The sequence below is a fragment of the Ascaphus truei genome, chromosome 4, assembly GCF_040206685.1.
Source record: "Ascaphus truei isolate aAscTru1 chromosome 4, aAscTru1.hap1, whole genome shotgun sequence".
Taxonomy (NCBI): domain Eukaryota; kingdom Metazoa; phylum Chordata; class Amphibia; order Anura; family Ascaphidae; genus Ascaphus; species Ascaphus truei.
The window spans coordinates 30,426,259-30,450,373 of NC_134486.1; the positions used below are offsets into that span (position 1 = coordinate 30,426,259).

At 44.5% G+C, this 24,115-nt stretch overlaps 1 protein-coding gene and 1 long non-coding RNA gene across 2 annotated transcripts in view; one reads left to right on the forward strand and one right to left on the reverse strand.

Moving 5' to 3' along the window:
• Positions 1-2,888, forward strand: part of LOC142492658 (uncharacterized) — a 43,664-nt gene extending 40,776 nt beyond the window's left edge. The window contains exon 3 of the long non-coding RNA XR_012800877.1: positions 1,643-2,888. This is a non-coding gene — a long non-coding RNA (uncharacterized LOC142492658). The remainder of the gene's footprint in view (positions 1-1,642) is intronic.
• SRP9 (signal recognition particle 9) lies at positions 2,326-21,400 on the reverse strand. Its single transcript, XM_075595498.1, has 3 exons — positions 21,160-21,400; positions 5,883-5,951; positions 2,326-3,185 (listed from the first exon to the last, which is right to left on the reverse strand). The coding sequence occupies exons 1-3, from the start codon at positions 21,229-21,231 to the stop codon at positions 3,066-3,068; spliced, it is 261 nt and encodes an 86-aa protein (XP_075451613.1). The 5' UTR covers positions 21,232-21,400; the 3' UTR covers positions 2,326-3,065.
• Between the last annotated feature and the right edge of the window lie 2,715 nt (positions 21,401-24,115).

Here is a 24,115-nt window from a genome sequence, read left to right on the forward strand (position 1 = left end):
ATATATATATATTGAGGGGTAAGGATTGAGCCAGTTAAAAAAGAGGCAACTCGTATTAAAATGAGATATACCAGGGGTGCGCAAGATTTTTTTCTAGGGGGGGTGCAGCGGTTGCAGAGGCCCCACAGCACTTAAATTAAATGCCGGGGGATCGTGTGAGGCCTCTGCAACCTCAACTTACCGAGATTCAGCCGGCTGTCATGTTACGTCGCAGCGGCGTCATGACGCGTCGCCATGGCAACACAGCGTCAGGGTCACGTGATGTCATTTGACGCCGGGAACAGAGGTAAGGTGGGGGCACAGCTGCAAACGTTTGCGCACTCCCGAGTTACACAATGGTTTTGGAAAATTCAGTGTTGGGCCTGAACAAAAATATTTAAGACTTCCTGCCCAGTTTTTCAAGATGTTACAAAATCTTAAAGTGGTTCAACTGGCAATTACAATGTCAGAAAACCACCACTCTTCAGTTTCTCTGCAGATGGTCCATTCTTAACGAGAGAACAGGGGGTGAGAGGAAAGACCTTACCCCCTGCAGGGTTGTCAGAGTAAGTCACTATAGACATGCTTGAATTTGTGCTCGGACCAGCCCACAAAGTGACTGGTGAAAGCCTTAGTGGGGGCACCCTCGGGCCCAGACAGACTCGCGTTATATTGGATAAACCCGCTGAATCTCCCTGTCTGGGTACAGCTGCAGGGAGAGTGATCACGGTATTTAGACGTCTGTCCGTTTGCTCTACACGCGTCTTATTTGTGTTCATTATGGCTCGGTAGTGGTCCTTTCATAACCCACTCAAACACTACTTGAATCATCGTCATTAAGAGATTTACTATATATAGTAAATCATTAGGCACGGTTTACATCTTCAGGAGAAAGAGACAAAGCTCTGATCAGTACAAAAGTACACTAACCTCTGCGAAATCAAGGCACAGGATTCTCAAATCTTTTACAAATTCTGCATTTATGGTGGGAAGAAAAGACCAACAAGGAATCAATTTGATGCCTGTAGAGATAGAGAGTCAAACACTGGTAACCCGTGCATTATTTTTTTTTTCACACAGTACTGAAGCAGGGGGTCTCTAGAGCTGAATCCAATTAATTTCCGTTCAGGTACCCCCCCTGTTCCCGAGATACCAGCACCCCATACGGAGGAATATATCTCAGCAAAGTTTTACACTGCTCCCCCCACCCCCATCACATGGGCCAATAGGAAGCCAACCCCGATGGCATTTCAAAGCTCCTGCTGGCCAATAGGAAGCTGCAAATCAGCCATTACGTGAGACGAACAGCTACCGGAACCCACTAAGCAGGGGGTACCCAGAGCTGAAATTAATAGGGTGCAGTTCTGGAGACCCCCTGCTTCAAACCACTGTTAAAAAAAAAAAACATCATGTATTGCCCCTTTAAATCACCAGGCAGCATCAAGATTAGACATGAATAATTAAATGGCGCAGACTCACAATCCCTCCCCAACCCCCAGAGGCATATCTTATAAAATTAACTTCATATGGTGCCCTTTAAAGCCGATTGCCAACCGTATTATTTTTCTGGATGTTTATTTTATTTCAAATAGCGCTGGAGGGCTCACATTGCAACGGCGGCTGTTTATTCCTCACTTGCTATACGCCCCTTTGTGTTTTTCAGTTCTGTGCTGCCTGAAGGCTTCAGAGAAGCAAAGACATCTGAGCTTGAGCGTCGCCAATAAAGTACTTGGGATGTCCAGCAAGGTTACAAAGCAGGAGGCACGTCAACTTTGGGTTTCTCATCCTTTTTTAGACAAAACCATAAAAAAAAAAAATAACAGGAAAATGTAAGTCACCGTACTGTATAGCAGCGGAAACAAATAGTGTGCAGGAGGAACTATACAGTGACCAGTTCTAAGCACCCTCTTCATCCGCCAGATGCAAAACGTTGTCACCCGTTACCAAACGGTTTCCTAAAATCAGCGCATCCTACACCAGCATGAATTAGTTGCCGCCCAAATTCTACTTTTGCCATTTATTTCTAATTTTAAATGATGCTGCCCGGGTTTTTCTTTTCCCCTGAAAAATAAATAAAAAATAAACCCATACCCATGTTTAGTGTTAAATCAGGCTGGTGTGAATGAAACATGACCGAGGGCAGACATGGCGTTGCATACATAGCTCTAAAATACTTATCGGGACATTTAAATGAAGAGCAAACCATCCTTTTTGCTGCCAGACGGGTGAGTAACATCGCAGGAAAGGGGTGAGTAATCGGAAAAAGGTAAAAACATCCTAAAATACAACACTAGGTAAAATCAATTCTGCTTCAAATGAAATACTGACAGGTTTAGAAAAATAAAAATTGTTGCAGTGTTCAAGTTTATTGTAGGTTACCCTGTTTCCAAGAAGATACACACAGGTCTCGGGCTATGCAGGGAGAACCAGGCGGCAAATCCACTTACTTGCACACAAATGGCCAAGACATCCACACAAAGTTTGGCTTTAGTGCAAACCCAACCCTTAGTGCACAGACAGTGCGCAATGCATGTACTATAATATACTTTATTTTGTATGCTCTTCTGAGTTTATGAACAGTATTTTAAACATTGTAGCAATATGAAAAATTAATAAAGACATTAAATGAAAACAGAGCAAGTGGAAAGACGATGGATAGTGGATGGTATGTAAGGTTGCGCGCCGAATTCTGACGATGGAGGGGAATAAAATAAACACCATGAAAAACTGGATAACATGACATAAGGCAGTTTTTTCCCCCCCGCAATGGTACTACTTTTTGCATGTCAATTTCTCTGGATATAGTAATAAAAAAAAAATATTTACAGGCTGCTTAACATTGCTTATTTTGGAAGAATGAGATTTCGTCCAAATAGATGTATTTTTCTTGCTCCAATTCGAAAAATAAATAGAGGCTTTCAACTGAACCCATATCCTTTGCTAGCCATTTATCATCTGAATAAACGAGAAACTACCCTCCAGATCTTTTGTTTTTCTTAGTGTCCGCTCAGTTACACAGAGCATCTTATGTCCCATCATTCTCTAAAAGCCCCAAGTCCTTTTTCTCCTGGTGGAATCTTGTGGCGTCAGTCTGTTTCCATGGCTGAGCTGCGGGATTCCCTCGCTACCATTAGTCTCATCAGCTGACTGTGGAATTTCTCAATCCGCTTGACATCTTGAGCCTGGTCTGTCCTGTACAGCAAGCACTGAAAACAGAAGGGAGAGAAGCACAGAACATTGGATGAGCGCGTCTGTTCGACAAGCTGATAAGCTCGATAGCTTCACACATTCCGGCTATTTTTTGTTGTTATTCGCGCTTGTTCTTTACTGATCTCGCAGTGTGTTACAGGGAAGCTGTTGCAGGACAGAAATATAAAGACGTTAAGGACAAGCCGCTTCACGTCACAAAGGGCATCTCACTACAGCCACGAGTGAGGTTTCTGTGGCAGGTACAAATCAGAGGATTTTGCAACAAACTGGTAATAAGGTGCAGCTACTAATTACCACTAATTACGTTCAACTGCAGCTGAGGGATGTAGACGAGGGGGATGGTGATTAACCGTATTAACTGCTGTGATCATATTAAGCAGGTGTCTGTTTGTGAAAGTGCTGCCTCTATCCCAGGGGCGCTCAACCCCAGTCCTCCCCCCAGTCCTCGCCCCCCGATGTCCCAGCTTCAGCATAGGTGGCTCAAAGGTTCAGACAAAGACCGAGCCACTGGTGCTGAAGCAAGGACTGATTGAGCCACCTGTGCTGAAGCAGGGATTTCCTGAAAACCTGACCTGTTGGAGGGGGCGGCTTAAGGACTGGAGTTGAGCACCCCTGCTGTAGGACACAGGACGCAGGGTAAATGTCCTGTCAACTTAACTCTTGCTGCCAGAGACCAGCAATGCATTGGGGACCACTGGTAGCAAAGGGTTAAATATTCAGTTTTATTCCGGCGTTTGTCAGATACTTTAATTCCACATAAAGTACAACAAAACTGACTTTATCTTAATGGCAAAGAACAGATGCACATCTTAAACTAAGCCCTCAGTCTACTTTTGTGTGTTTGAGTCCTCCATGAAACGCACAAACTATCATTCCAAGCAGATTCCCCGGAAGTATTGCAGCGGCTGCCCAGTTTTCATATAACAATCGCCGCCTGCTACAGCCGACCATGCAAAAAAATTACATAAATAAGGAGTCTTTATGCGGATTTCACATTTAAGTGAGATGGTGTGTGTATAATCTTGCCTAAACAAGAGGTTCCCTAAAGATGCAGACGTGCCAATCTGCATATATTAAAACGAATCTAAAAAGCAGTCATTCAACACATGCAATTATCAATAAATTGTCTCAGAATTAGAAACTTGATGCACCTTCAACAATGTGGGGTAATAGAGCTGGGAGTACTATGCACACTGCACGTTCACCGGCTGAGCTCTAGCAGTAGCACTGTAGACATGTATAACCACTACGGTAAACGTGCATTAGCAAATAATGCCAAGAATAGCCGTGTTGGCCTGGCATCAATTCAAATTAACAGCTGTACGCTGTAATTTCACTGTTGCATCAATAAACCATTAAACTGCTACTCACCAAGATAACTTAAGTCGGCTGCAAAGAAAATCACCCCTCACCCACGTGTTTGGGGTATTGCATCTACAGCAGGGCTGGCCCACTCCAGTCCTCAAGGGCCACGAACAAGCCAGGTATTGGGGGGTATTCCTGCTTCAGCACAGGTGGCTCAGTAACTCGGTCAACGACCACCACTTGTGCTGAAGCAGGGGTATCCTTAAAACCTGACCTGTTGGTGGCTCCCCCCGAGGACTGGAGTTGACCACCCCATATCTACATCACCGCCTCTCGATTCAACAATCTACTTCAGGTCAGCAGTGGTGAGCACCTGGTTAGCTCGTATTCATGCTCAAGCACCTTACGGTCCATACAGGTGAATAAGCCGTTAGCAGCCTAACGAGTTAGCACCGCTCATTACATAGGATCTCCGAGTATCTGGATGTAGCTCACATGGAAACATTGCTTGGTGAGGGGTGGCATTTTCCTTCACCCTAGTGCAATATTATGCCGTGGAACATTTTTATTACTGGGACATGAATGTGAGGATTTTCTTCCTCTGTAATGATTGTTATCTGTGTGTTATATGAAAGTGCTTGTACGTTAGAAGATAGGACAGCATCCAGAACACGTAGATGTGGCCAATCGCTCATTTGACACCCACAACTCTAGGCTATGCATACAGTGCTGTGTTAGGAATATGTAGAATGAAAAAAACAAAAAACCCAAGGTACATTAAATGTAGAGAGAACGTACAAATCAGCTATACACCACCCCTGTCTCATGCCCTATTCCTTGCTGCTGGGGGATCTTTCTCCTAATACTGGACGCACCCATAGACACCTGCCCGGCCCACACCACCTTGCTAATGGTGTTAACCCATCTAATTTAAATACCGACCAACCTTAAAACTCCTTGCTAAAGCAACCCAATAGCCTGCACTCATGGCTACTGTCCCACACCCAGTCGCTCCTACAAACCACTGTGGCCAAGCACTGCCATTTACTGCACTTAATCCCTCACCTGCTGTCTCTAACTCTCCCAACATACCACTTAGATTATAAGCTCTCCGGGGCAGGGATTTCCTTTCCAATTGTATACATTTGCTGTACTGCATTGGATTATAATTCCCTGTACTGTATTGACTTTGTAAAGCACAGAGTACACTGTCGGCGATACATACAAAACACCACCACAAAAAAAAACCATGTTCAAATGTCAGGTACTAGGTTAATCATTCCAAAAAAATGTAATAAGGAGATCTCCATTCCTGTTATAAACATCAATATATTGAAGGCATTAAGATACACTGATTAACACAAGATGGGGAAACACTTTTTACTTACCACTACATCATCTGTTACTTTAATGCACAGGTTCCCATCACAGTGTCTGTATTTTAGCACCACACGAACCTAAAAAAAAAAAAGTTAAGACCATAAAGCAGTGGTTTAACATTTTTGTTAAGGAACCTTATAATTCTATTGTGAAATTCTGCAGAACTCCAATTCTCTCTAATAGAGCGCCTGAGGTCAGATGCATTGTAAGGAACCCCAACCCTCTCTAATAGAGCGCCTGAGGTCAGATGCATTGTAAGGAACCCCAACCCTCTCTAATAGAGCGCCTGAGATCAGATGTATTGTAAGGAACCGCAACCCACTCTAATAGCGCGTCTGAGATCAGATGCATTGTATAATCTTCTGTATTTGGTACTATTGTCAAATTACCTGATAATAGCAGGGAACCTTTTAGGGATATTCCTAGGAACCCCCTGCTGATAAACACTGGTTTATACTCTGAAGCCAACATTTAAAAAACATTGTTTACTCTGTATTTAAAGCAACATCAAAAATCCTACAACAGGGGTGGCTAACCCGACTGGGAGTTGGATCCAGAATTTACCCATCTCATTGTCAAAAGACCACTATAAAGGAAAAATTCTAATTATTACGTGTATACTGTATAACCTGTATACACAGAGCATAACCTGAGCGTGTGAGTGTATAGTGCCATCATGTTCTGCGCTGTGTCAGTGTAAAGTGCAGAGTAAGTAGCCGGCGGCACTACACTAGGACACAGGACAAAACCTGACAGAAGGGAGGAAGAGGGAAGTGGGGCGATTGTTTCCCCCTCCTTTTAGGGGCCGCATGAAGCAGTGAACAGTCGCATGTGGCCCGTGGGCCGCCCCTGGCCTGTGAGCTGAAAGCTACAACAATAAGGTGCTACACTTCGTAATATGTTATATTGCAGCTGCCGCATTTCACCGACGGAAGCACAACCACAAAGCAGCCAATTTGATAGCCCCACAAGCAGGATATTGGACGATTGAGCACAGGAAAATGGATCGATCGGCAGCTTCGGTAATTATTTCTCATTAAAGCTACTCACAACCTACATGTAGTAATAAAAAAAAGGGGGGGAGGGATGCAGGGCAGCTGCTTTACGGGGTTGAAAACATGTCATCATACATACATGGGCAAAAAACAGCTTTACAGATATAAGAAACACAGACAAGACATTTAAACACACATGGTATCGTTCAAATTACTTCTAAACAATACAGATTAAAAAATATATATACTGTATATATATTTTCTGTTCCAGCATAAACCGTAAAAGAAGCTAGCACTACGCAGATCTGGGCACACCCGCCCAGCTTCGTTTTCTCACGGGAAGAAAAAACACTGGTCCTCTGTTATCCGACACAATGCGGTACTCAAAATGGCGTTGGATAGCGAAGCGTCGTAAAGTGAATCACATTTTACCATAGGAACACTGTTTAAATGGAAGGTTCCGTTCCTCAAGGCATTTTTAACACCAAATATTTTACGCAGGCAATAAGATATGCAGCACATACAAATTATGATGTAAAGATTCTATTTATTGAATCCACAACTGTATAATAAAACCGTATACAGTACTGTACAGTATGAACAATATACCACACAATGAGTGTATATGCGCACACGCATGCGTGCATATGTACGTGTATTCTTGATGATTTCCCTGACCTGCAGCCTTCTGATTAGGCAAATGTTGCAACTTTGCAAAGCGTCGTATAAGCCGCATTGGCGTCGTAAAAATGCCCATAGATATGCATTGCACAGCGTCGGATAAGCCATTCTACGTAAAACTAAACGTCGTAAAACGAGGACTGCCTGTATATGATAAATTCACACAACCCCTGTACATTTTACATGAAGATGCATTTCTGCTACAAAACTTCAGTAGTATTCATAGAACAAATGCAAAACGGCAACCAACTGCCCCTTCCAGGTGGCAAAAAAAACATTTCCGAGGTGAATATGCTCAAGATATTTTAGGCGGTTTCTGCAACACTAACGTACATCACACTTAGCAGGACACTGACAAGTTTAAGTGACGTATCAAGTTAATTTGGTTTAAAAATATTTAAAATTCCCCATATTGTCAAACATATTCCGCCGAATAAACCAGCGATTGTGTCTTGAAGCCAAGATACGGGCCTGACCTTAAACCCACAATGGGGACCACTTCTTACAGAATTACTTCAGCACAATCTCTCCAAAACAGAACACACAGGGGAAACGTAAGGATCAGTTGTCAACATTAGATAGAACTTGGGACCCAACCCTGATAAAGGCCTCCAAGAGTTCAAATGTAACGTCCGTATCTTACATCTATTAAATTGTTCATGCCCTTTGCAGTTGTTTATTCTCGTGGGCAAAGGTTTCTATTCATAGCTAACATTGCATGGTGTTATTCCTCTGGGATCCAGCAAAAGTCAAAATCAACCATTGCTGCTTTACAGACATGCTTTATTTAACCCCTTCAGGGCTCTCTCACATTTTTCACTAGTCCATGGGACAAGAATTACATATATTCAGTGTAGGTACCTGCAAATTCGGTTATGGCTTGACGTTGGTTGCAGGCTTAACACGCTTTGGCTAAAGGGTTTAACAAAATAACCCTTATTCACGAGATCACTATTTTATTTTAGCCTAATTGGTAGGAGCGCAGGAATCGTTCTTTATGCTTTGCTTTACAGACATGCCATATTAAAAACAGATCTCGACTCTTAACCCTTTGAGTGCGGGAGAGGCTGCGACCACAGAATGCCCTCTGGCACTCGCGGTCACGTGACTGCTTCAGGATCCCCCTCTGCCGTTCCACTCCACAGGAGCGCAGAACGTGACACCCCCACACCCCCTGCCCACCAGAGAAACTAGCAGGAACTATTACATTCATGACATAGCTAGTACGTCATGGGGCACCTGGATTGTCAGACACTAATGTAGGTGTGTCTCAAGGGCACCCACAGGGTTAAAAATAGCACGCCAATGATTTTGGATTGTTTCACCTGTTCACATCAAGTCATATTTACATGTGCAGCCACGACAAGAAGCTGCTGCCAAGGGGGAGGGAAGCACGCAGGTTCCCAAGGATATTTACAATGAAGTTACCCGGTTTAAATCTCCCTCAGGGGAAACAAAATGGATGCCAAATCTCAGGCCATTAGGAAGCTGCAACATCAGTTGGGGCTTCCTATTGCAGGGAAAAAAATGAAGCAATGCTCTGTATCTGTGCTCTAAAAAGGTGAGCATATAACATCTTGCAACGGTATGAATAATCCAAGTCATCATCATATATCAATGTTCCAACAAAGGATGCAGGTATAATGAAAAGTGCTAACCAGTGTGTCCAGTCATATTTGCTCCTATTATGGGGAGGTATATCCATAGAAGGTGATAAGGTGGGATGACCAGGATGACCAATATAAATGGACAGGCAGCCCCCACCCTCAAAAACACCTAATGTCATGAGACACTCCCCTGCTGCTAGACTGGTAAACTCCAAAAAGGTACTAAAACATAGAAGTTGATTGAAGCTTTGAGTACTCACACTTGGTATCCGTGGGTCCTTTAATCCGCGTGCTGCTGTTCCATTTGTTCAGGAGAGAGAAATCCCAGGAGGGGGAAAGCAAACACTGCACAGCTTGTTGGAATGGAGAGAAAAAACTACGGTGGCTGGATCAAAATAAAATGTGGTAAAAAGGTACTTTTTTATTGTTGAACGGACATCAGACACTCACAGAGCTTGTGGAAGGAACTTCTGACGCGTTTCGGGCTGGCCTGCTCTTTGTCAAAGAACAAGTGGCTTCCTATTGGATGGCCATTTAAATCCCCTAATAAAATCAGTAATACCAGTAACTTCACCGGAACTGAAAATAGCACAGTTCAGCTCTGGAGAACCCCCCCATGTTCCAATCCAATATATAAAACACACAAAAAAGACTAAGACAATCCCTAATAGTAGCACTCTAAATATGCCTCAAAATAAACAAATCAAATGAAAAACAGAAATTTGGACCCATAGTCAAGGTAGTATATACACTCACGGCTAAACCAGACCCATAAACAAATAGGGATATCTTGATTATATATATTATAAAAATGGAGGTAAACTAGTGTGGATTACTCCTTTATCTGGGGAACTTGCATCAAACAAACATCCGATTACTAAAAATGTGAAAAACTAAATTGTGGATGTTGGATCACAGGTTGCGCATGACGGCACAGTTAATACGGCATAACTATATCAAATTAATAGAACATACACTGTATACCCACCGTAAACTAGGCAGTAAAGAAACTGCACGGCGAGACGCGTGCCATCCGTAGAAAAAGTGTGTGTGAGTGTGTTGCTGAAGTCCCCCTTGCAATCCTTTTGGCAGGTTACTGGCTCAGTCACTTCTTCTTATGCTCTGTTGTAGAGGTGAGGAGCTATCCCATGTGGCTCAACCCAAGGAGGCTTTAATTTGTGACGCTGTTAGCAATCCCCAGGAAAATCCATTGCCTCATTCCCGATCGTCAGATCTCTTCTGCGGGATCGTCCGGGCAGTTTGCATTATTTCATTAATATTATCAGTTCATGCGCAGGAGAAAGCTGTGGCTTTACCAGGAACTTTTGGGTTTCTAATCCTCTTGAACAGGAAGGCTTATATGTGCTTCTAGGGCTCTTTAAAGGGGTCTTATTAGCAGATCAAAAGTCATGATTTCCGGTCGGACGGACCAACCACCCTCCTCCCCCTCCGTGATGGCTGACCCGTGGTGTCAGATCCCTTGCACCCTGTTCCACGTAGGTCCTGATCTCGGCAGCAATTTTGTTTCACGATCCCGGTTATAAACGCGGTCTCATTATGTGGACACCGAGCACCGCGCTATAATGGGGTTCAGCTGTACTTACAGTATATTGATCCAGAGGAAGGCAAACAAAACGCCTCAGCGACATTTCATCCAATGATATCTTATAAGGGGAAAAATACATTCCTTTCTGACTCCAAGAATTGGCAATCGGATTATTCCCTGGATCAACATCCTTCTCATGTTTACTTATTTGGTATATCCCTGTATACCTTTCCTTTTTTTTTTTAACAAATCTATTGTATCTGCCATCACAGTCTCCATGGGTAAGGAATTCCACATTTTAACTGTCCTTACTGTAAATAACCCTTTCCTTTGTTGCTGGTGAAATCTCCTTTCCTCCAACCTTAAGGGATGGCCCGAGTGGGATAGTTATTTTGAAAGCTCCTTGCATTGTCCCCGAATATATTTGTATATAGTTATCATATCCCCGCTTAGACGCCTCTTTTCTAATGTAAATAAATCTAATTTAGCTAGCCTCTCCTCATAAGTTAGATTGTCCATCCCCTTTATTAATTTGGTGGCTCTTCTCTGCACTCTTTCTAGTTCCATAATGTATTTTTTAAGGAGTGATGCCCAAAATTGTACTCCATATTCAAGGTGTGGTCTTACTAATGCTTTATAAGGGGCATATTTATGTTTTCTTCCCTTCCATCCACTGCCCGTTTAATGCAAGATAAGATCTTGTTTGCCTTTTGGCTCGATTACTACGCCTGTTTATTCGTGTTTCCCAAATGCATAACCTTACATTTATCTGTATTAAACCTTATCTGCCATTTACCTGCCCAAGTTTCCAGTCTCTCCAAGTCCTTCTGGAGAGAAATTACATCTTGCTCTGATTCTGCTACCTTACACAATTTCGGATCATCAGCAAAGATGGAGACTTTGCACTCAATGGCAACCTCAAGGTCATTAATAAACAAGTTAAAAAGCAGGGGTCCCTGTACCGATCCCTGAAGTACTCCAATCATGACTTTAGCCCAATCTGAAAAAGTTCCATATTTGACAACTCTTTGTCCAGGTGCACATATTATTACTGAGTCCAATTTGCCTTTTTTGTACACCAACCTCGTGTGGAACTGTATCAAAAGCCTTTGCAAAATCTAAGTAGACCACATCACCTGCATTGCCCTGGTCTAAATTCCTACTTACCTCCCCAAAGAAACAAATAAGGTTAGTTTGACATGATCTACCTTTCATAAATCCCTGCTGACTATTACTAATAATTTTGTTTTCCATTAGGTATTCCTGAATATTATCCCGTATTAAACCTTCAAGTAGTTTCCCCACTATTGAAGTCAGGCTTACAGGTCTGTAATTCCCCGGTTGTGATCGAGCTCTTTTTTTAAATATAGGCACCACATCTGCTTTACGCCAATCTTGTGGTACTGAGCCTGTGGAAATGTAATGGTTTGGCTATTACTGAACTTAACTCCTTGAGAACTCTTGGATGTATGCTATCGAGGCCTGGTGCCTTATTTACTTTAAATTTTAATCAAGCCGCCAATGAAATTCTTCCTCAGTTAACCAATTGTTCATTAAAATAGAGGTTGTGGCTTCCTCCTGCGGCAGTAAAATTTAAATTAATTCTTCCCTGGTAAACAAACCCAGAGGCAAAGAATTTGTTTAATACCTCTGCTTCTCACACTGAAAGGGTCCTATATTTTTTTCTGATTTTTTTTTGTTATTAAGGTACTTAAAGAACTTTTAAAAAAGGTTGACCTTACTTTCTATTGCAATACTTTTTTCATTATCCATTTTTGCTAATTAAATTGCCGTTTGCAATTTTTGTTACATTCCTTATAATTCTGATACGATGTCTCCGTCTCTTCGGACTTCAAGAATTTAAACGCCTTCCTCTTTTCCATTTCCTCCCCTACCTGTTTATTTAGCCACATTGGTTTCAACTTCTTTCTTTTATACTTATTACCCAAGGGTATACACTGATAAGTGTGCTTGTCTAAAAATGTTATAAAGACTGCCCATTATCTTCTACATTTTTCCCTGCAAAAACATCACCCCAATGTATTACATGTAGATTAGTCCCCGTTTATTAAAATCTGCTTTTCTAAAGTTTAAGGTCTTTGTTGAACCCAAGTAATCTGTTTTTTGACCATTTATTTCAAATGAGACCATGTTTTGATCACTGTTACCCAAATGTTCCAGGACTTGAATAGTTGCTATTTCTTCTACATTGTTTGATATTACCAAATCCAGTATTGCCCCTCTCCAGGTTGCTGCCTCAATAATTTGGGTCATGTAATTGTCTTTAAGCAACCCCAAACACCTGTTTCCTTTTGTTGTAATGGTAATCTCATTGCCCGAGTCTATGTCTGGATAATTAAAATCGCCCATTATGCAAACATGACCTAGTTTTGATGTAGAGTGGCGATATCAGTTTCTTCAAACCCACATTCAGGTCCCAGGATCGCACTGGATCTCTAGATATTGGCCCAATCTCCCCAACTGCTGTATTTAGGAATTCATGCATTGCAAATTACTGATCTAGGAGGCTGCCAATGGCGGAGATCTGGAGTTCCAGAAAGCTCTGATTCAGCTTGTCTAACCCCCCCTGATAAAACGTGAGGATAATACATATTGATACTCTGGGATGAGACCGTTTCTGCTCCTTGACACAGGGAAGATCAGTCACATGCTCACTGTCTCAAGGTTCAACAAAGTATCCGGCCGCTCCTCGTTTTTCCGTGCAACCCACAACTGGAACAGTCTACCCGAGACTCTCAGCCGCCACCAGTCTAAGTTCTTTCAAAACTAAAGCCGTCTCACTTTTGAATCTGGTCTGTAACTGTTACATACGCCTATAATATATATTATCTCTAACTGTGCATGCAATGTCTTGTAGTAATATATATTATCTGTAACTGTGGATGCAATGTCTTGTATGTAATGTATAACCCTGTTCACTTAATCTAACCATTATTGGTCCTCATAACTATGCCCAGGACATACTTGAAAACGCGATGTAACAATTACTTTGTGGTAAAACATTTTATAAATAAACTTCCATGAGATAAGTGGGAGCACAGAATACACTGCCGACAGGAACGATAGTAGATGCCTCAAAGTGGCACTGTGGCAGCCCTTAGGCCAGGTCCTCAGTGGCCACAACGGCGTGCGTGCCACACACCACAGCCCTCTATGGGGCAGGCCTCAGTGGCTGTGTGGGTGGACAAACTGCAGATGGCAAGAAGGATGAAGGGGAAGGTGGGGGGGGGGAGAAATTAAATAAAATAAAGTGTCAACTTCCAAGCAGGCAGGACAAAATCAACTGGTGCAAGAGGGGCACGTTACTATTCTGCAGGAGACATTACAGAAATTTCTAGCAAGCCCTGACAGATCTATAAAAAGAGAGCAACCTAAACCTATCCATTGCTGAGAGGCTTCAGTCTATTGTAAAGTCCAGCATTCTGCAGATTTCATATGCAGAAATGCTCAGTCTCCATAGTAACCCAAGAATTTTAATCAGTCTAAAAATAAAGTACAGTGAACGAGATTAGCCGTGTTATGCTGCCTACTTTAGATTGGCCTTTTGAATACCATTAAAGCACAATAAAAAGGCATGCACTTCCAAGTGATGGAGCACTGAACGGCACACTGGGAATCTGCTACTTGCTTCTATTTTTCTCCCTATCAGCAACGGTTCATCTATCAGGTGCAGTGATTCATGGAGAACAATTCAGATACTCAGGATTTCTGCATCCTCACCTCACTCAGCCTGTTCCTTACTGTATATTAGATAGAGGCGCTCTCTCTCTCTCTTCTTGGTCTCATCAACATACACTAAAATCTCCAGCACTCCCTGCAGCGAATGGCTGCACCCATGAAAGATTTATAAGCAGTTTACAAGGAATGGGAACAGGTAAGCAGGAGAAAAACGAGAACTGGAGGCCAAATGAAAAAATAACAAAAATTTAATGGGACATCAACAATTTAAAAGTGACTGTTTGCTGCTGATTTATCACTAAGGGTTACCTGGTATATGCGAGGGTCTGTCGGTTCCCTTAGGGGGACCAAGGGTCCATCGCTTCCAGCTGGTTCCCATTCAATGGGATCTAAGGACTTCCTTATTACAGCTACAGCGTTTATACACTCATGGTTTGTCTCCGGTATGTTTGGGGTTAATTCAGCCTGCGCGTGATACACGCTGTCTTCCAGGCCAGTAGCGTCGGGCTTTGAGGTTTACTCCTCTGCTTTGCTATTTACAAGGAATGGGAGGCAGAACTTTTCCAGATAACCCAACATCATAAAAATAGGGTAAAAAAAAAACACACAGAGGAGCCAATTAACCACTTTGTTTCCCGCTGCTCCTACAAGGCTCTGCAAAGTAATGTTTTGCAGGCGACTGGTAGAGAAGGGGTTAAAAAGTATTTCAGATGCTCAACAACTCAATGTCTTACTGCTACAAACGCATAATAAATAATGTAATATGTGTGCACCTGGACAACAGAAGCAATAAGGTAAAAGTACAGAGCTATGCAACAGGTGTAGCCACTTTTACTTTGCTTACAGATAACACCTTGTAATGCAGTTTCCATAAGACTTAATGGCAGTTATAAACACAGAATATCCTACTATAAAACACATCAGGAGTTAAAACACCCCTGGCTACATCTGCATGTTCTACCATTTTTAAATAAGTAGGTTGTGATGCGGTTGAAAGAAATTGAAGATATAGATATCGATATAACCAAACTGACTGTTACATCCCAGCTTTCAATCCTTCTTACCAAGGGGTCCACTCAAGTTTTTGCGGCACCCCCTGCCAAAGCTGGGCCAAGGAAGTACACAACCAGCAACCCACTCACAGACTGCTCCTCATTCTGGAACTTGGGTGCTGTTTCAGCATTGTGCAGCTGATACACACTGAAATGGAATCATCCAATAAAAAAATCCGACCCTACAGGTTTGTACCAAAAAAACATTGTTTTATCTCCCCCGAAGAAAGGCGATGTCCAAGACATTGTTTTATCTCCCCCGAAGAAAGGCGATGTCCAAGACATTGTTTTATCTCCCCCGAAGAAAGGCGATGTCCAAGACATTGTTTTACCTCCCCTTTACCTTGTGTACAATCTTACAATTCGCAACATACAGTTTGAACCCTTAACTTGGGAGACTTTGCACTCGTTAGGCTAAGGCCCCGCTCCCTCAGTCAGCACGCCCGCACGGCAGACAGGCGGGGCGCTGACAGACACAGACCGCGATATGATGTCTGTAGGGAGCGGGAGGTGGACGGGAGTGGGGTGGGCGTGGCTTGAGCAGAGGGAACCGCTACTCCCCCCCGCCCCCTCCACGGGCTCGGGCTGCAGGAGGGAGCTGCTGCGGGCTGCTGTAAGGTAAGCAGCTCCCTCCCCCTTCTGCCACAAAAAAACACACACACTACCTTGAGTAGGAAGCTGCCTGATGACAGCTCCCGCCCCTCCCCCCCCCGATTGGCTCATCAGCGCACCACGTGACGCGTCACCGCTCGGGATCACAATTTTCTTGAATCCCCTGGCGGCTGACGCGTCACAGTGCGTAGTGAGCCGTCAGCGAGGGGGGACTGGGACCAGCTCGGGAGGATTCCCCTGCTGGTGGGGAACGCTCGCTCAGCCGTCCGCGCCGCGGGTCCCAGCCCTTACGGTTACAAGTGTGCTACAAACACCAAACCACGCTACAAACCAGACATGAGAAAGTTAGGTGCGTCCTTCTCTGCCACACACCATGACAAACTACAATGCTACTTTACTGAAAACGTACTTTGCAGAGCTACATGGGGTTAGGTATAAAATGTATAGCAGATCAGTCCCCAACAAAACCTATGAAAGGTCGACAAGAGGAGCCAGCATGTTGATCCTACTTTCATAAAGCTGTAATTTCCTCACGTATAGTATATTAAAAATGGTCTACCCTGCACTCAAGATATAATTGGATTTTGACCAAAGTAATATTTTTACTGGTATACAAAGATAATGCAATAAAAATAAGTCAGAAATAGTATTTGAACTTGTAAAGGACTGCCCTTCTTGAGTGCAGGGTAGACAATGTTTTATATACTATACATTTGTTTGGAAGTAGGTGGGGACACCCTGCACCTCCTCTATATTAAATCAGACAGAGCATTATTTTTATAATTAAGGTGGCGCCGTTTGCCTGATATGATATACATAATTTCCTCATGTTGTTTCGACCACATCCTACTCTCAAAATTACATTTTTGTTGTTAATATAAAGCAACGCAGTGTTGGAACGTTATATGCGTCAGGATCAGCAGTCTTACCAGCGGAAGCCTCTGTGTCAACAAACATTCACTCCTTAAAGTAGCTCGCCTGGCAACACATTTTTATTATCATTCTTTTAAGCAAGGGGTCTCTGGAACTGAACCGCGCTGATTTCAGCTCCGGGGCCCGCCTGCTTCCCAAGATACTTACCTCTGTAGATGCTGCGCGTATATCTGCGCAGTTTACATCTCCCGCGTCACGTGGGATGATGTTGCGGCTTTGTTTTATGGCCTGGGACTTTTGTTGTTTTGCCGCAAACAAATGGACGCCAGCCACTTCGTCGCGACTCATCCCGCCGCTAAAGGGAAGTGCCTTACCCTAAAATCCCCTACCCCAAGTCCTTATCCTAATCCCCTTAAAGTAACCCCTAACCACTACCCCTTAAAATGAACCCCACTGCCCTGGAGAGTAATTAAACTTACTTCAGAAGCAGCCGACATTTCAGCGGCACATTGGCTGCGGCGGCGTGGCGAGTCATGGCGAAATGTCCCATTTAGTTGTATTAACACGCAGAATGTTGGATTTTATACCGGCTATACTGATTCCCCAGCCGGGGCTCCAACTGAGTTTTCAGGAAGCAGGGGGTCCCCAGAGGACAAACGGCGAAATGCCCCATTCCGCCCCTATGAGCTTATGCCTGTCGTATTACACAACTTTTCAGCACAGCCGGGGTTAGCTACATAGCCAATAAACCTCATAGACAGCTGTTTCCACCTTTTTGGCCTCATCAGTGCGAGGTTGGTTGCCAAGACAGCTCTACGTAATGCTGGTAGTGGGTATAGCCAAAACATTAAAAACTTCACTATTAATTAATTTATTCCTGATTGTTATGTGTTTTTATTTCTCTTCTCGTTTTAGTTGATCTGCGTTCATGAAATAATTTTTTCGTTTAAAAATATGTAGTGTGCGCCTAGACATTTTTGTATTACAGTTGCTGGCACTGTATTACCATGCATCTCATTTCAGGACAGAACTGGTCAGTTTATATTAGCGCTATTTACCACTTTGGTGATGCTGTAGCAATTTATGAACACACCTTCCCCCTCAGCCAATCTTAAACATAGGAGGGGTTTAAATAAGTGGACTATCCAGTGTCCCTGATAAAAGTAGCAGCTAGCTACGAAACGCACTGGAAGTGTACTGTAGGTATCAAAGTACAGACAGCACACACTAAGAAAGTCTGTGTAGCAATAACGGGTACAGACGGGAACAGGGAGGACCCTCGTTCCTCTCAAATAATCAAATAGAACATAAATGTTCCCAGCACACCAAGAAAAAAGAACTAATAAAGGATCAGCCAAAAAGTCAAATGTAATTAAACATTAACGATGCATATAACGTCAAACAGCAACAGAGGGACAACGTATATATACGGGAACAGGGACAAAGACAGGGATGGGGGAGGAAAGAGAGGAAAGGAGAGGAAGAAAAAAACACAGGAAATAAAAAGTGCAGGGCAAGGGGGCGAATAAAAAGTGCAGGGCAAGGGGGCGAATAAAAAGTGCAGGGCCCTGCACTTTTTTTTTTCTGTGTTTTTTCTTCCTCTCCTTTCCTCTCTTTCTCTTGCCAAGAGAAAATGGAGAAAGACAGGGTTGCTGACCTGTGAATGTGCTTACATGTGCTATTTTTATTTGCTGATTAATTTATGAAATTTCTGTAGTCGGATCAATGTACTGCATCAGTTTATGGTTCACCTACATGTTATGAAGGGGCAATTCAAGCCGTTTTCTTTTAACTTTGTAATACACAAATCGTAGCAGGGGGTCTCTGGAGCTGAACCCCATTAATTTCTGTTCGGTGGACCACCTGCTTCTGGAAATACTTACCTTTAGAGGGGGTGCCAGAGTTGGGGTTCAGTTCCGGAGACCCCCTGATTCAAACACACACACACACACACCTATTCTTTTTGCTTATTTTAAGTAGTGTTCATATTTGTTCTTTATTACATTTGCATTACTTACCTCTCATTAAAGATTGTAGGTAAAGCCTTGAAACTCGTGCATAGTATATCGCAAACAACTTCCGCCATTGACGCTTTGCAACACGTAAGAAATGTCAAAGGTTATTCTAAAGGTCAGTCTGTGCTGCAGCCGGTCACAGCGAGACATCAAAGCAGGATCAGGTGCTGTGAGCCGCTGCAGCACAGGTCAGTAAGGAGGGGAGCACAGAGCTGCTGGGCTCTGCCTGACCCTGCTATCCATGATCTCAGGGGGACTAGTCGGTGCTCCAGTGTGTCAGTGTGCTGGGTGGGAGCGCAGCTGGCAGAACTTGCCCCCGGGTGCAAATACACCTAGTTACTCAAACAAAAAAGAAGCCACGGAGGGACACTATTAGTAAAAAATAAATGTTACTTTAAAAAATAAAACAATACAACACTTACATATAAAATTGTTCCAACCTGCCTGGTAGGACTCAGATGTTCACTTAAACCTCGGTACCAGCTGATGTGATGGGAATTCCCATCCGCACAAGGGGGTAGAAAGAGGGAGGAACCCAGAGTTCAGAGAGTCCTATTATCTTATAGGGAAACCCACAGACAGCTGAAAAGCCGGTCGCGGCATCCTCGCTATGGAGCATTGACTCCAGACGTCTGTCGTCACAGCGTCATGCGTTAACGTCATGGAACATTGACTCGATGCCTCTATGCGTTTCACATCTGATGGGTCTCAGTGTTGCCGATGTCTGTGGCGATGGCAGAGAACACAGAACAGCACGGCAGTGCTTCGGGTCCACAGGAATCACCCTACGCGTTTCATTTGGCGAACTGAACTTCCTCATGAATATTCGATGCCGCCGCGGACATCGCCAACAGTGAGACCCGGATTGGAGGTTCCCATTGGCTTAACATATCCGTGACGTCACCAGTCGTCCAACCCAGAAGTGGGACCCACGAGGAGATTGCTCTTGGCTACCTACTGAGCACGATTGAGACATTGCAGGACCCAGAGTGGTCATATTGCTTATTTGCAATTTGGAGCATAGTTCCTACCTACACATCTAATCTATATCCTATTTCCTAACATGTTTGAAAATCACCAGTATCACGTGAGTGAGCACTCACTAGATTTATCTTCATTACAACATTTGTATTGCACATTTGCACTGTGTTTTAATTGTCTTTTCTATTTTTAGTCACATACCTGAGAGGAGTTTGCACTTTGAGTGTTTCTGTGACGTCTACCTAGGGTGTTAAGAAACACCTATTACCAGCTGCATCTCCCTGTTTGGCGATATTAATGTTGTATTAATCACTGGATTATACTAGGTGGTTTTGGGTTTGCGCTTTTTCCTGAGACACTTCGTGTACGATGCCTGGGTGATGGGTAAAATAATGTGTTTAAATAAAGGCCGATGCAGCAGATGGGTAATGACTTGGGGCCAAATAACTCCCTTATACAGGACATACGTGAAAACGAGAGGTCACTCAATGTATTACTTCCAGGTAAAATATTTTATAAATAAATAAATAAATTATCAAACGCCTCAGACTAGGAGTCCCAGGACACGCTCAACTCCCTAAAGGTCAAAGTCACCCCATCCCCATCATATTGTAAGCTCTTCAGGGCAGGGACTCATTTTCCAAGTGTTACTTTTCTGTCTGAAGCACTTATTCACATTATCTGTTTAATTATTAGGTCACATGTATTATTACTGAAGCGCTATGTACACAAATGGCTCTATATAAAATATATACAGGCCCAAACCCCGCCCAATACACCTCACACTAACAGCCCAAGAAACCCCCCTTTTCGCCTCTCTGAGCCCCCCACCACCCCCCATATGCCTACAAGGGAAGCCCGTACACACCTCACTCAAAGCCTAGGAAAGCACCCCCTCCACACACCCCATACTAAGGGTCTAGAAAAGCCCCCATACCTCAGGTTCTAGGAAAGCCCCCCCCCCCCCCCCCCACCCCACCACACACACCTCACTCAGGGCCTAGGAAAGCACCCCCTCCACACCCCCATACTAAGGGTCTAGGAAAGCCCCCCACACACACCTCACGCAGGGCCCAGAAAAGCACCCCCCCTCCCCCACCCTTATGCACTCATTAGAATCGAGCCGGCCTGACTCCCTCCACCTCCCACACAGAGCCCTCCCTGGCTCCCTCAGTAAGTCCCCACGCTCAGGCCGCGACGCTGGACATTACACGGGGCTCTCACCTTCATGGGCTCTGCCTGGTAGAGCTTCTCCGCCGCCCGGGTGAACTCCTCCCAGACCCGGTAGTAAGGCATGCTGGCGCCGCGCTGTACGTCTAATGAATGGCCGCCCTGCGCCTCCAGGCCAAGCCGGTATCACACATCAGCGTTAAGCAGCTCAGCCAACATGGCGCACGGACCTCCGCTCTGATTGGTCAGGGGTGCGCGGCGGCTACCAATGAGAGGCGCCGGCCATGGGGGAGCACGGGGACTACTTCCGGGGCTCAGGCGGCGCTCTGCAAGACTCTATGGTACAGGCGTCCGGCGCCAGTCTCAGTGCTGGCCGTGCAATGCATGCTGGGAAACGGCTGCTGCCGACGTGACCCGAGCGTCAGACTGCAGTCCATGTGGTATAGAGAGGACTGTCATAATAACAATGTATTCCGCGGCAGTGTCACACACCCGCACTCCTAACTAATACTCACACACCCGCACTCCCAACTAATACTCACACACCCGCACTCCTAATACTCACACACCCGCACTCCTAATACTCACACACCCGCACTCCCAACTAATACTCACACACCCGCACTCCTAATACTCACACACCCGCACTCCTAACTAATACTCACACACCCGCACTCCTAACTAATACTCACACCCACCCGCACTCCTAACTAATACTCACACACCCGCACTCCTAACTAATACTCACACACCCGCACTCCTAACTAATACTCACACTCCCGCACTCCTAACTAATACTCACACACCCGCACTCCTAACTAATACTCACACCCACCCGCACTCCTAACTAATACTCACACCCACCCGCACTCCTAACTAATACTCACACACACCCGCACTCCTAACTAATACTCACACACCCGCACTCCTAACTAATACTCACACACCCGCACTCCTAACTAATACTCACACACCCGCACTCCTAACTAATACTCACACACCCGCACTCCTAACTAATACTCACACACCCGCAATCCTAATACTCACACACCCGCACTCCTAACATACTCACACACCCGCACTCCTAACTAATACCCACACCCACCCGCACTCCTAACTAATACTCACACACCCGCACTCCTAATATTCAAACACCCGCACTCCTAATACTCAAACACCCGCACTCTTAATACTCACACACCCGCACTCCCAACTAATACTCACACACCCGCACTCTTTTAATACTCACACACCCGCACTCCCAACTAATACTTACACACCCGCACTCCTAACTAATACTCACACCCACCCGCACTCCTAACTAATACTCACACACCCGCACTACTAACTAATACTCACACACCCGCACTCCCAACTAATACTCACACACCCGCACTCCTAACTAATACTCACACACACCCGCACTCCTAACTAATACTCACACACCCGCACTCCTAACTAATACTCACACACCCGCACTCCTAACTAATACTCACACACCCGCACTCCTAACTAATACTCACACACCCGCACTCCCAACTAATACTCACACACACCCGCACTCCCAACTAATAGTCACACACACCCGCACTCCCAACTAATACTCACACACACCCGCACTCCTAACTTATACACACACATCCGCACTCCTAACAAATACTCACACACCCGCACTCCTAACTAATACACGCACACCCGCACTCCTAACTAATACTCTCACACACCCGCACTCCTAACTAATACTCTCACACACCCGCACTCCTAACTAATACACGCACTCCTAACTAATACTCACACACCCGCACTCCTAACTAATACACGCACTCCTAACTAATACTCACACACCCGCACTCCTAATACTCACACACCCGCACTCCCAACTAATACTCACACACACCCGCACTCCCAACTAATACTCACACACCCGCACTCCTAACTAATACACACACACCCGCACTCCCAACTAATACTCACACACCCGCACTCCCAACTAATACTCACACACCCGCACTCCCAACTAATACTCACACACCCGCACTCCTAACTAATACTCACACACCCGTACTCCTAACTAATACTCACACACCCGCACTCCTAACTAATACTCACACACACCCGCACTCCTAACTAATACACACCCGCACTCCTAACTAATACTCACACACCCGCACTCCTAACTAATACTCACACACCCGCACTCCCAACTAATACTCACACAACCGCACTCCCAACTAATACTCACACACCCGCACTCCCAACTAATACTCACACACACCCGCACTCCCAACTAATACTCACACACACCCGCACTCCCAACTAATACTCACACACCCGCACTCCCAACTAATACTCACACACACCCGCACTCCCAACTAATACTCACACACACCCGCACTCCCAACTAATACTCACACACACCCGCACTCCCAACTAATACTCACACACACCCGCACTCCCAACTAATACTCACACACACCCGCACTCCTAACTTATACACACACATCCGCACTCCTAACTAATACACGCACACCCGCACTCCTAACTAATACTCTCACACACCCACACTCCTAACTAATACACGCACTCCTAACTAATACTCACACACCCGCACTCCTAATTAATACTCTCACACCCACACTCCTAACTAATACACGCACTCCTAACTAATACTCACACACCCGCACTCCTAATACTCACACACCCGCACTCCTAACTAATACACGCACAACCGCACTCCTAACTAATACACGCACAACCGCACTCCTAACTAATACACGCACACCCGCACTCCTAACTAATACACATACAACCGCACTCCTAACTAATACACACACACACCCGTACTCCTAACTTATACACGCACAACTGCACTCCTAACTAATACACGAACACGCACACACCCGTACTCCTAACTAATACACATACATATCCACACTCCTAATACACATCTGTAACATTTTACTGTAAGGTTCATAAACCCCCAAATGCACTGATTTCATGCTCTGTCACA